Source organism: Pelophylax lessonae, assembly GCF_965119305.1.
Source record: "Pelophylax lessonae genome assembly, contig: HAP1_SCAFFOLD_300, whole genome shotgun sequence".
Taxonomy (NCBI): domain Eukaryota; kingdom Metazoa; phylum Chordata; class Amphibia; order Anura; family Ranidae; genus Pelophylax; species Pelophylax lessonae.
Genome location: NW_028120044.1, coordinates 26,202 through 40,000, shown reverse-complemented (window position 1 = coordinate 40,000; position 13,799 = coordinate 26,202). Strand labels below are relative to the sequence as shown.

The 13,799-nt window shown below is 45.3% G+C and overlaps 1 protein-coding gene across 1 annotated transcript in view; it reads right to left on the bottom strand.

Moving 5' to 3' along the window:
* The window catches only part of LOC309543687 (BLOC-2 complex member HPS5-like), a gene marked incomplete at its 5' end in the record, with an annotated part of 42,072 nt that overhangs the window by 2,114 nt on the left and 26,159 nt on the right, over nt 1–13,799 (bottom strand). Inside the window, 5 exons of the mRNA XM_082276138.1 lie at nt 1,178–1,457; nt 3,542–3,648; nt 7,662–7,775; nt 10,209–10,328; nt 13,176–13,331. Of these exons, the coding sequence (XP_082132264.1) occupies nt 1,178–1,457; nt 3,542–3,648; nt 7,662–7,775; nt 10,209–10,328; nt 13,176–13,331 (777 nt within the window). The remainder of the gene's footprint in view (nt 1–1,177; nt 1,458–3,541; nt 3,649–7,661; nt 7,776–10,208; nt 10,329–13,175; nt 13,332–13,799) is intronic.

Genomic DNA, 13,799 nt, shown 5'->3' with positions numbered 1-13,799 from the left:
TTCAAAAAAACAAAGAAAAACAAAGAAGAGCCTCTGGTGTTCTATCAGAAGACCGCTACCTGTCAGATTCTGCAACCCGGAAGCGACGCACGGACTAGAACAACTTACTGCGCATGCCAGTCAAGTTCCTCCACCCCAAACTCGCTCATCCATGTCTTTATGGACCTTACTTTGTGCACTGGTGCAGAGTCATGTTGGAACAGGAAGAGGCCATCCCCAAACTGTTCCCACAAAGTTGGGAGCATGAAATTGTCCAAAATGTCTTGGTATGCTGACGCCTTAAGAGTTCCCTTCACTGAAACTAAGGGGCCAAGCCCAACCCCTGAAAAACAACCCCACACCATAATCCCCCCTCCACCAAATGATTTGGACCAGTGCACAAAGCAAGGTCCATAAAGACATGGATGAGCGAGTTTGGGGTGGAGGAATGCATGAGGACACAAGGCCATACAATGCGATTAGAGGAGAAGAGGAGAAGCATTTTAACCTCAGGCTATGCAGGGGGTTCTTTACTGTTAGGGCTACAAGAATGTGAAATTCTCTGCCACAAAAGGTAGTTACTGCAGGAAGTATGGCTACCTTCAAAAGACTCATGGACATACATCTCAAGGATCGGAACATTCAGGGGTATGAGAGATGATTACGGCCACACACACCTACACAGGTTGAATTGGATGGATTATTGTCTTTATTCAACCTCAACTACTATGTAACTTGACTGGCTTGCAGAGAGTCCTGACCTCAACCCAATAGAACACCTTTGTGATGAATCAGAGCGCAGGCTGTGAGTCAGGCCTTCTCGTCCAACATCAGTGCCTGACCTCACAAATGCACTTCTGGAAGAATGGTCAAACATTCCCATACACACTCCTAAACCTTGTGGACAGCCTTCCTAGAAGAGTTGAAGCTGTTATAGCTGCAAAGGGTGGGCCAACTCAATATTGAACCCTACGGACTAAGACTGGGATGCCAATTTAGATTAAGTGCTTGTAAAGGCAGACGTCCCAATACTTTTGGTAATAGTATATATACATCCTGTTCGTTCTTATTTTTTCCCAAAATAAGTTAAGCTAAATCCTTACGTTTCTCAGCCCTCTTTAAAATCAGGACAATAGAAGAAAATAAGTCAGTAGAAGAGAAGGGCCCTATACCTGGGTCCGCCATCTTTAACTTTTACCTTTGTCTCTTCTCCGCCACCTTCATAACCTCGCAGATCTGGGAATACCTCTCAGACACATCATCCGTCAGGCCCCATTCCTCTAAATACGGCAAAGTTCTATCGGGGCCGATCACTTTGGCCAATTGAAGTGCCACATTCTCCACAGTAATGCAGTTTGTCCAATCGGAATGCCCGTTGGTGAGGGCTTCGCCATTTGTCATGCCCTGGCGGTGAGCGCCACAGGTCTGTGCTAAGTGCAGAATACTTTTCCACTCGTCCATCGTCTCTGGTAACAGACCTGAGGAATGAAACAGGAGGGCATGAATGGAAACGCACAGCTTGGGTTCATCCCGGTGTAATTGTTTAAAAAATAAATAGAAAATTAATATATCGCAAGTGTTATCATAAATTAATTAAAAATATGAACATTGAAACTATTTTTACTCCAAGTCCAACTCCGGGCTTACTTGTCTATAGAAAGTCATACATTCATTAAAAAATCATGACTTACTTAGAGGTCAGTTTATAAATTTATTATTTTTAATTAATTAAATTAAACGAGTTGTATTACTTAGTTACTTCTAACCACATTACCTTCAGAAGGTCATGACCAGGGCATTTTTAGTTATTTAGAACTGCGCTACTTTACTTGGCAATTGAGCAGTCATGCAACACTGTGGGCAAATACAATTTCTATTTTTTTTTCACACAAAGAGAGAGCTTTCTTATGGTGGTATTTGATCACCACTGGGTTTTTTTTATTATACTGGGGTTCTTCAAAAAGTTTCTGCACTTTTTTTTTTTTTTTTAACTCTTTTTATGAAGCATTTTAAATACAAAATTACACGAATTATACTGAACTGCAAAGTCAGCCGGCTTGCCAGACAAACAAGTCACATGAAACTCCCAGACACAACCAATTACTACTTCTTCCACCCTCGCCGTTTATAACAAAAATATGAAAGCGCAGACATTTCTTGAAGATCCCTTATATTAACAAAAAATAAATAAAAATAATTTCTAATTTCTGTTATAAAACACATCCACTAAATTTTTTTTTTAAAAAAAAATCAAATTTCATTAAAATGTATTCTGCTAAAAAAAAAAAAAAAAAAAAAATCACAATAAATTTATAGTATTTATTTCTTGTGTGTCTACAAACTGGTATATATATATATATATATATATATATATATATATATATATATATATATACATACATACATACATACATACATACACACACACACACATTATATACACATATATGCACATACATACATGCACACACACATTATATATATATATATATATATATATATATATATATATATATATATATATATATATATATATATATATATATATATATATATATATATATATATATATATATACATACATACACACACATATATACATACATACACACACATATATACATACATACATACATACACACACATATATATATTGGAATTTATGCAGCTATAGACGCTATACTGTGATTAGCGACTTCTAGTGGGACAGTGATAGTGTGGCGGACAATCTGACGCTAACAGACACTGGCTGGGAGGGTAACTGACACTGATGTTGATGATAGTGACGCTAATACAGCAATCAGTAATAATGCTGTACTAATGACATTGGTGGGAAGGGGTTAACATCTAGAAGCAATCAAGGGGTTGACTGTGTGCCTTATTGTGTGTAACGTGTGCTTTGCTATCTGTCTGGTTTGCTTTTCAGGGAGAAGAAAGCCAGATCGCTGTTCCTATGCACACAGGAGTTCTGTATGTTTGTAAACACAAAACTCTGTCCGTGATTGGACACAGCTAGTCAGCTGATTTGAGACAAAATCATTGGCTGAAATCTGCTGCCAAACTTGTGCGGTGTCCAAAAATAGCACAGGTCGGGCAGGGGGCGCATGCATGCGTGCCCAAACCCAGAAGAAGAGCTGCCCCCCCCCCCCTCCGGCTCAGGCTCATGGAGCACCAGCCGCCACTGGTTAACCCTTAAGTCTGCTAGAAACCCAACACTTCTAGGACTGTTGACCTTCTGGGTCCCCCACAGCGCTCACTGATTTCCTCCTGCTGACTTCCATGTCATTACAGTATACGGTGATGCCGTGGAGGTCAGGGGCAGGTCAGTAGGGGTCCTAGGAGGTCAAAGGTCCCCAGCGGATTTCAGTGGATTATACCTAGTGATGAGAGATGGGTTTGCAGGTATTAATAAAAAAAAAAAAAAAAATCTGCAGTATCTAAACAAGGTCACTTTAATGTATTCTGTATAAATGAAGAATAGATGGCCATATTTCTGTCCTTGTGCGCTGCAGTCCGTCCATCCTAACACAAATGAATATGAACAAGACATGGATTTTCTAACCGTTCTTCTCATCAATCAGACTCATGTCATCCAGATACACGATACTGGTCAGGGCTTCCAACCGTCTGTCCAGCTGCAGGCACAGTGTGATATATCCCTGCCAATACCTAAAGTAATATATAATGAGATCACATAAAGAGGAATAATTATCACATCAGAAATGCAGAAGGTAGCAATACAAAATGATTAACCCTTTTATGACCAGGCCAAATTTAGCAGCTTCAGAATGCATTGATTAAACAGGAAATTACCCTGTGACTAATTTGCCTACCAAAAGAAATTTTTTTTTTGTTTTTTCCCTTTTAAAGAAAATAATGGCGGGCACACAAAATATTATCACTTTGGGCCCAGAATTGTACACTCACTACTTTACATTGTAGCAAAGTGTCATTTCTTCAGTGTTGTCACATGAAAAGATAGAATAAAATATTTACAAAAATGTGAGGGGTGTACTTACTTTTGCGAGATACTGTATATATCTCAAATTTTAATTACATTTTTTCTGTCAATCACACTAGCTTAGCAACCCAGCTATGGCTCAAAACAAGCAGGGCCGGGACAAGGGGTGGGCAGAGGAGGGCGGCTGCCCTGGGCACTGTGATGTGGGGGGTGCCATAAGGAGATTGGAGGGGGGGAGATTTGTGTTGGAAGGGGGTTTTGGGGGGGCGACAGTGGGTATGGTTATAAGAGGGGAAATTTGGGGGGAGCTTGTGCTGGGAAGGGGGATTTAAAGTGTGTGGGGAAGGGGGGGGGGGCAGATATGTAATAGCAGGGGAAGTTTTAGGAGTAGCAGAATTGTGCTAGGAGGGGGTGAATTTCTTTTTTTTTTGTGGGGGGGTTAAGATTTGTGCTGAGAGGGGGGATTTCAGCAGGGGAGTGGATATGTACAGGGAGGAGGGGGAATTTATGCTTAGGGGGTGCGCATGCAGATTATTGCTGTGTTTTTAGGGGGGATTTTCGTTGACACATAATGCTTATACATCTTGGGGGGCGCAGTTTGGCATGTTCACCCTGGGCTCTACATGACCATGTCCCAGCACTGATAACAGGACCAAGTGCTCCATACACTAAGTCCCCTAGGGGATTCACACACATTTAACGTCTATATTGATATTTCTTCCTTAACTATCTGTAAAACGATCTATTTTCCTGTGTTTGCTCTAAAAACACATATTTCTCTTTTCTGTGCCATGGGTCTCGTTTGCTACAATTGCCTGAACTTCTGGTTCAGGAGCACACACTGAGCACATCAGTGTAGACATTTGATCTAATGCTTGGGGACCACATGTCCCAAGATTCCTCACTACCCATAATGCACAATGCAGGGGCGAAACTACAGGGGTTACAATTACAACCGGGCCCCGTGCTCCAGGGGGCCTGTGCAGCTCCCCTGTACACCTGGATAGGAGGGGGGAGGGGCAGCATGTAAAGAAATCACTGTCCTCTATTTTCCTCCTGTAGCTGCAGGAGGAAAATGGAGGAGATTGGTTCCTCTGTATGCTGCCCCCGCCACCTCTCCTATCCAGTTCACTTGTGTTCTGCTGTCTCTTGGCCCCTGTGTGCTCCCCTGGTCCCGTCCCCCCCGCCCCCCACTATGATCCCTCCGCTCTCCTGCCGGCTGCTGCAGGGGATGTGTCACAATAGAGAACCAGGACCGGTAAATATGTAATTTACCAGCTCCTTCCTTTTCTGAATGGACAGAGTCATAGTCAGTGACATTGTAAAAAAATAAAATAAAATGATAAAAAATACAATTAAAATACTAAAAAATAAAAACTACTGACACCAGTGGGTGAACTTCCAGGATCGCAAAGGTCAAACTTGCGACTGGGCCCTGGCATTCCACCACCGTGGGGAGGCCCCAAGATGGCAGGAAGGGGGACCACTGCAGAACTTGTGAAAGGGTCCCGCTGCGGGACCGTAATCAAAGGGCCCTGCAATGAGAGTAAAGGGCCCCAGGATCAGTGGAAAGAGCCCCAGGCTTGAAGGGAAGGGCCCAGCCAGTAGTCCGGGGAGCCCTTCATGGTTTCTTGCACCCGGGCCCTGAAGGTTCGAGTTACGCCTCTGGCACAACAAATCCCCTGAGCACAGCAACATGGCATCATATGGCAAGTAACATGCACATCAGGGTAGCTAGCTACACTGGGGTAGGGTGGCTACACTGCAGGGCAGGGCATTGCAGCCACTCTATAGATCAGCCTTTCTTAACCTTTTTACCCCAAAGAATCCCCTAAAATAATTTTCAGGTCTCAGGGAATTCTTACTAAGACCAAATCACTAATAGGTCAATAGGAAAAATGTCCCTTATATTGGTAGTCAGTAGGAGGATTGAAGCCTTTACAGTGCCACCCTTATAGGCAGCTAAAAAGATCTGCTGGCTCCACCAAAGAGCATTGGCTCTGGAACTATGCAGACACCATTAAAAATAGGCGGCCAGACAACAAAAGCTCAAGGAGCCCCTAGCAATAGCTGGAGGAACCCTGGCTGAGAATCACTGCTGTAGATAGAAATGAAATGCACCAAACTTTCAAAGGCTCATTATATCATCAATACATAATATAAAATACGCTGCTACATTTTTTTCATAAGAAATTTAATATCACTTTAAAAACTTTTGCAGCCTAACAATGTATCCACTTGTTGACAACCCTTTACAACGCATTGACGATGCAGTGGCGGCTTGTGCTCGGTAATTGGGAGGGGGGGGGGGCGGTGCGTCGGGTGCGTCAACCCAACAACAACCCCCCCCCGGTCCGTCGGTCGGTCAGTCTGTCAGTTGGCAGTCAACACGTTCCTCCCCCCCCCCCCAATGGTCTGCCTCCTTACCTCCTCCTGGCTTAGCCTCTGTCCTTCTCCTCCGGCCGTGTCTCTTCTGCCTCTTCCTGGCCAGTAAGATCGCTTCTCCTTTTGGCCAATCGGGAAAGGGGAGGGGGTCGCACAACCCTCTTCCTGATTGGCTGGGAGGAGAGTCAGTGTGACAATAGCGAATATTCATTCACTATTGTCACACAATTGTGCTCTGCGCCCCGAGCCCACCCTTTTTTGAAGCCTATTAGAGCCTCTGGCTCTAATCACGTGCTTAAAAAAAAAAAAAAAAATCTCCTATTGGAATCCATGCGTCCGGCGCCCTGCATGTAGATTAGGGGGCCGGACGCATGGCTGGGGGGGGGGGGGGGGGGCGGCGCCCCTGCGCCCCCAATGGATGGGCCGCCCCTGCATTGATGTCACCATTCTTGAGGTTGAATGACAACAAGGGGGTCAAACTGCTCAGTAGCATAAGGTTAAATTTGCCTTTGTGGTTTACCCCTTGTTTACACTGAATGCAGCTTTGAAATCATGCGACTTTATCTGAAATTGCATGATTTCAAAGCCACACGTCAGTGCGACTTCAGGTGTGAGAGTATGAAGACATCTGTGCGGTTTCATCAGGGGAGGACTGAGCCAGGGGGCAATTGCCCCCCAGGCCGCTCTGATTCCCCCATAAAAAGTCTGCACCGCTTCTGCCACAGACATGCCTAAAGGATTCCTGATGAAGAGAAGTAAAAAGTCCCCACTGCTGACCTACTGAGTGTAGGATAAAGACAAGGAAAGAGCGCAGCCCCCCCTCCCTCCCCAGCATGGACGGTGTAAACTGTGTCTGAGCAGAGACCGGTTCCATGCCCCACTGGAGACTCTCCTCCCCCAGACAGCCCCGACCGAGCTGTCCCAGCTCCCCCCAACTGCCCCCTGCTGGCCAGGTCTGGAACCCGAATTCGGCCGGGGAGTAGAGAGTACATGGAGCAGAGCTTCAGCCTGGAATGGGGGTCAGGAGGAGAATGGGAAGAGGGAGAGTGGGAGGGGGGCCAAGTCAACGCACCATGGGCCTCTGGTTTGTACTTGCCCCCTGGGCCGAAAGTTGGCAGTCAGCCCCTGGGCTTCATGCATAGAGGTCTATGCAAGTCACACCCGAAATCGCCAAAAGTAGTGCAGAGTCGGCGTCCTTCCAATTTAAACGGTGCCATTGCTGACAATAAGGGTGCGACTTGTCATGCAATTTGAAATGTCAATGTGAACTAGGGCTTAGTCCCAAAGTAAACAATAAATGTACTCATCTAGGAGTCGGATGGGACAGGTTCCTTACCCAGCTGTCCTGCAGATATGCAGCATTTTCTCTTTGGTTACAAAGTCAGATGGCAGGTCAATTAGGAGAGATATGAGAAGTCCATAGCCCCAGGTGAACAAGTGTGAGCGGGGTCTGCGGAGAACAGAAATGTACAATTACTTCACAGATTCGCTTTTTTTTTTAAACACCAAAGAAGGATCTCAAAGTACTGCTGAGCAACAGCTTTAACCACTTGCCCTCCGGAAGGTCTACCCCCCACCTTTATTACCAGGCTATTTTTTGCGATAAGGCACTGGGTTACTTTAGCTGAAAACTTGTACCCCTTGTACCTTGTACTTGTACTTTAGCGACCCTGTACCCAAATAACATTTATGGCCTTTTTTCCCCACAAATAGAACTTTCTTTTGGTGGTATTTGATCACCAGTGGGTTTTTTTTTTTTTATGCGCTATAAACAAAAAAAAAAAAGACAATTTTGAAAATACATATATTTTTTTACTTTCTGCTATAAAACGCATCTAATAAATTTTTAAAAAAAAAAATCATTTTTTTTTTAATAATTTAGGTCAAAATGTATTCTGCTACACATTTTTTTTTTGAAAAAAAAAAAAAAAAAATACCTATAGGTGTATATTGATTGGTTTGTGCATAAGTTATAGCGTCTACAAACTATGGGATATTTTTTTTTTTTTTTTTTTTACTAATGACTTCTAGCAGGACTGAGATATTGTAACAGACAGTCGGACACTAACTGACACTTTGTGGGAACCAGTGATACTAATACAGTGATCAGTGCTAAAAAATTTACACTGTCACTGTACTAATGACACTGGCTGGGAAGGGGTAAAACATCAGGGGCAATCAAAGGGTTGACTGTGTGCCTAGCTGGTGTTTTACTATACTGTGGGTGGTGCTTTTAGCAAGGGAAGAGATGGAATTTATTACTTGCTTTGCAGGAACACAGACTCCATCCCTTCCCCCATCATGGTAATCTGCTTTGTTTACATAGGCAGACCGCAGTTCTGTATCCTGCATGATGATCAGCGGGTGCCGGAGGACATTGAGCACCTGCCACCTGCCAATCAGCATGCGCACCCCCTACCCGGAAGTCTTGGATCACGCATATATATGTGATTTAGCGCACAGCTGCCACCCTGTATCAGAGAAACTGCTATAGGGCAGACTTAAAGCGGTTAAAGAAGAACTCCAAGTATGGATATTTTTACATAGTTGAGATACTAGAGATGTGCATGAAGAAAACATTTGTTTTGTTTTGTGTCAAATTGGTACTGCTGTGGGTACTGCTGGCTCAGGCTGGTACTGCTGGCTGGATACTGCTGTCAGTACTGCTGGCTCAGGCTGGTACTGCTGGCTCAGGCTGGTACTGCTGCCTGGAACTGCTGTGGGTACTGCTGGCTCAGGCTGGTAGTCCTGGCTGGTACTGCTGGCTCAGGCTGGTACTGCTGGCTCAGGATGGTACTGCTGGCTGGATACTGCTGTGGGTACTGCTGGCTCAGGATGGTACTGCTGGCTGGATACTGCTGGCTCAGGCAGGTACTGCTGGCTGGATACTGCTGTGGGTACTGCTGGCTCAGGATGGTACTGCTGGTTGGATACTGCTGTGGGTACTGCTGGCTCAGGCTGGTACTGCTGGCTGGATACTGCTGTGGGTACTGCTGGCTCAGGCTGGTACTGCTGGCTCAGGCTGGTAGTGCTGCCTGGTACTGCTGTGGATACTGCTGGCTCAGACTGGTACACTGCTGGCTGGAACTGCTGTGGGTACTGCTGGCTCAGGCTGGTAGTGCTGGCTGGATACTTCTGTGAGTACTGCTGGCTCAGGCAGGTACTTCTGGCTGGAACTGCTGTGGGTACTGCTGGCTTAGGCTGGTAGTGCTGGCTGGATACTTCTGTGAGTACTGCTGGCTCAGGCAGGTACTGCTGGCTGGAACTGCTGTGGGTACTGCTGGCTCAGGATGGTACTGCTGGCTGGATACTGCTGTGGGTACTGCTGGCTCAGGATGGTACTGCTGGCTGGATACTGCTGTGGGTACAGCTGGCTCAGGCTGGTACTGCTGGCTCAGGCTGGTAGTGCTGCCTGGTACTGCTGGCTCAGGCTGGTACATTGCTGGCTGGAACTGCTGTGGGTACTGCTGGCTCAGGCTGGTAGTGCTGGCTGGTACTGCTGTGGGTACTGCTGGTGGCAAATGCTGGCTAGAGACTCAGCAGCGGTGCCGCGCTGGAGGAAGAAAGAGGCGATGCTTCCTGTATTGGTCAGTCTCCTCACAAACGGAGTGCATTTGACATCACTCCACCTGTGACTCACTCAGACTGTAAGGACGGAGATGGAACTATACAGGAAACACCTGCTCCATTCTGACAGCTCAGCTGAGAAAGACACAGACTCAGCGGCACTGGGGGCTGGACCAAATTATTTTGTGGGCCGTAAGTTCCCCACCCCTGATGTAGAGTTACATTGGTCAAAGCCGAAACAATGTAACTCTGTAAAAATATTCATACATGGAAATCATCTTAAACTTTTAAGAGATCACATGATCAAATCACTCACCTGGGGTTTCCAGTGCTGTCAACAGTGCTTGAAGAGTGGGGGGCATCATGGGAAACTGCTAGTGGCAGCCAGTCTAACTTTAAGGATTCTGGTTGAGCAAGAGACTGTAACAGAGATAATCTATAATAAAAACAAACAGATTAGTCTAAGAATCAGTATCCAATTAAACAATTTGGTACAAATTTTCCAGTTCTGCTTTATTGGTGTACTTTTGATATATTATACATCAATTGGACCTCAGGAAGATTTACCCCCCTTCATGGCCAGGCTATTTTTTGCGATTCGGCACTGCTTTACTTTAACTGACAATTGCATGGTCATGCAACAGTGTATCCACTGCTTTTACTAATGGATGTGATGGATTTTCTTTTCCTGCTTAGCAGGGTAAGAAAATCCATCACATCCCTGCTGTCAGAACGGAGCTCTGCCTTGTTTATCTGCCTTGTTTTTTGCCGTCTGATCGGCGAGCCGGAGAAGGAATCAGCCGCAGGCAGAAATGTCACCATAGAGACTGCGAAGACCAGATGGTCCCCGGCAGTCTCTGACTCTCGGAGGCCCGGGTGCGACGTGATGACGTCACGCCAGGCCGTTTTCAATACTGCACAGATCTCGGCTAAATAGACGATTTTTTATTTTTTTTTATTTTAGGCTTTCTAGCCTGTAGGAGAGATCTGAGGTCTTATTGACCCCAGATCTCCCTACAAAGAGGACCCATCATTCACTATTCTTATTACAAGGGATGTTTACATTCCTTGTAATAGGAATAAAAGTGATCAAAAAAAGAAAAAAAAAAAGTGTAAAAAAAAATGATTTTTTAAGCGAATGCATGCGTTTGTCGCGACCACATATGTAAACAGCGTTCAATCCATACATGTGAGGACTCACTGCAAAGAAGCGAGAGCAACAATTCTAGCCTGAGACCTCCACTGTAACTCTAAACTGGTAACCTGTAAAAAATGTTAAAGTGTCACCTATAGAGATTTTTAAGTACCGAAATTTGGCGGCATTCCACGGGTGTGCGCAATTTTAAAGCATGACATGTTAGGTATCTATTTACTCGGCGCAACATCATCTTTCACATTATACAAAAAAATTGGGCAAACTTTATTGTTTTTTTTTTTAATTGATAAAAACAGTTTTTTTCCAAAAAAAAGTGCATTCGAAAAATTTCTACGCAAATACTGTGTGACATGAAAAGTTGCAATGACCGCCATTTTATTCCCTAGGGTCTCTGCTTAAATTTAATATATAATATTTAGGGGTTCCGAGTAATTTTCTAGCAAATAATGATGATTTTTACATGTAGGAGCGGAGTGCCAGAAATCGCCTGGTATGGGCAAGTATGGGCCCGGTTAAAAAAAAAAAAAAACACAAGACTTTACAATCACTTTAACTTCCTGTTCCGCAGACACAACAGGAAGTTAACAAAAAAAAATCTCTCCAATGCCTGGGCACACCCTAATCACCCCGTGTGGTGCAGATTCTCCCCGTTTAGGCCCCTGATATTTCATCAAAGCCACCTTACGGGGCTCCCTTGCACTTTAATGGGTCGCTTTTGGCGTTGGTACCATGCCAAATGCGACAGGTTGTGTAGCACTCACCCCTGCAGAAACCGCTGGTTTTGTCCCAGGTTCTTTATAGCTGGGACCCTGATGAGCTCCTGGTAAATGTCAGCTGGGCAGCAGCCCTCCAGGCTGGAAACCTCTCCTCCTGGACATGAACAGGCCTGCCTCTGGTCCAGACCCCAACCATCTGCATTACATGCAGGTGCATATAGGTTGCGGCACAGTCCCTTGCTCTCGAATGGGTCGCTTTTGGCGATGGTACCATCTGCCAAACACAACAGGTTGTGTAGCACTCACCCCTGCAGCGGCCGCTGATTTTGTCCCAGGTTCTTCATAGCTGGGACCGTGATGAGCTCCTGGTAAATGTCAGCTGGGCTGGAAACCTCTCCTCCTGGACATGAACAGACCAGACTATTTATGCACTCTCCAGCCCCCTACTGGACAGCCTACCCCCAGGAATTGGCTGGAACCACATAAATATTCACACCTCTTGTTTGACTCTCTCAGCCCACTACTTTGAAGAACTCTCCATAAAACAGGGGGAAGCAGTCAAAACTGCAGCGCCCTGAACAGCCCAAAGCAATCATAAGCTGCTCTACAGATTACAGGAGAGCTACAAGCAGTGGTGGCCCGTCCATTGGGGCCGCCCCCCCATTCATGCATCCAACCCCCTAATTTACATGCAGGGACGCATGGATTCCAACTGTTTTTTTTTCTATTTAGCATGTGATTAGCGCCAGAGGCTCTAATAGGCTTCAAAAAAGGGTGGGCTCGGGGTGCACAGCACTCCTCCCTGAGCCCACCCAGTTGTATTACAATAGAGAATTAATATCCGCTATTATCACACTGATTCTCCTCCCAGCCAATCAGGAAGTGGGTTGTGAGATCCCTTTGCCGATTGGCTGAAAAGGGATTTTACTGGCCATTGGACAGGAAGAGGGAGGAGAGGCACGGCCGGCCGGAGGAGAGTCTCAGCCATCTGGGAAGGAGGAGGCAAGAATGCTGGCTGTCCCACCGTCCTTCCCGGGTGGTGGATTTGCCTGCCGGCTGGATGTCCCGGGGGAGGGGTGGTGGGTTTGCCTGCTGGCTGTCCGTTTCACGGGTGGTGTGGGTTTTTCCGGGGGCCCCTCCCCCCTCCAAATTATCATGCACCAGCCGCCGCTGGCTACAAGAACTACATTTACCTAACCTATCTAGAAAGGTTCTACAGTTGTATAACTGCAGTGCAACAATATGTACGGACGTGGTCACCAGCCATGGTAATGGTCAGCTGCACGCTCATGGTCACTTAAACCACAAATAAACAAACAGTCTTTCATTAGCGCCCCTTGGCCGGCCATACAAAGTGAAATCCAAATAATACCGGCAAAACCTCAGACAGTTATAGTCCTCTTCTCCGTACCTTTGCTGTTCAGGTTTTGTCTTGATGAGATTGTCCAAGTAGGCCAAAAAGTGTCCCGGATTCGCCCTGCAAAGATGCTTAACATCCACCGGTAAGACGGATGGGTAGAACTTCGGAAGGGATCTCACCGCCGATTCGCCAAATTTGTCATAAATCCTAAATTGAATCAAAATAATACATAAACCTCCATTGTACTCAACTTTAAGGTCACCACTGCCAGAGTTATATTATCAGCCATTACCATAAAATACAAGCAACTGTGAACTCCGAAAGATTGGAGCACGGCACCGGTTATCACTTATTAAAAGGTCAATTCCAGGGGAAAAACTTTATTTTAGTTTTCAGCTCTTGTAGGTTTATCCCCCTGATGGGCCAGAGCAATTTTTACATTTTCACAATGGGCCTTTTTATTTGGCGATAATTTTGTCATTACTTAAGATTACAAAATAATATGTTCAATTTTTCAGAGTGACAAACTAGCCTTATTTTGTTGATTATTGCAAAAACAGTTTTTTTTCCTTCTTCTTTTTGTCCATTATTCATTAAAAAAAAAAAAAAGTTTGGGAAACAGAGCCCCTGATACCATTGACATTGACAGAGCGCACAGGGCCTTGCTTCCCCCAC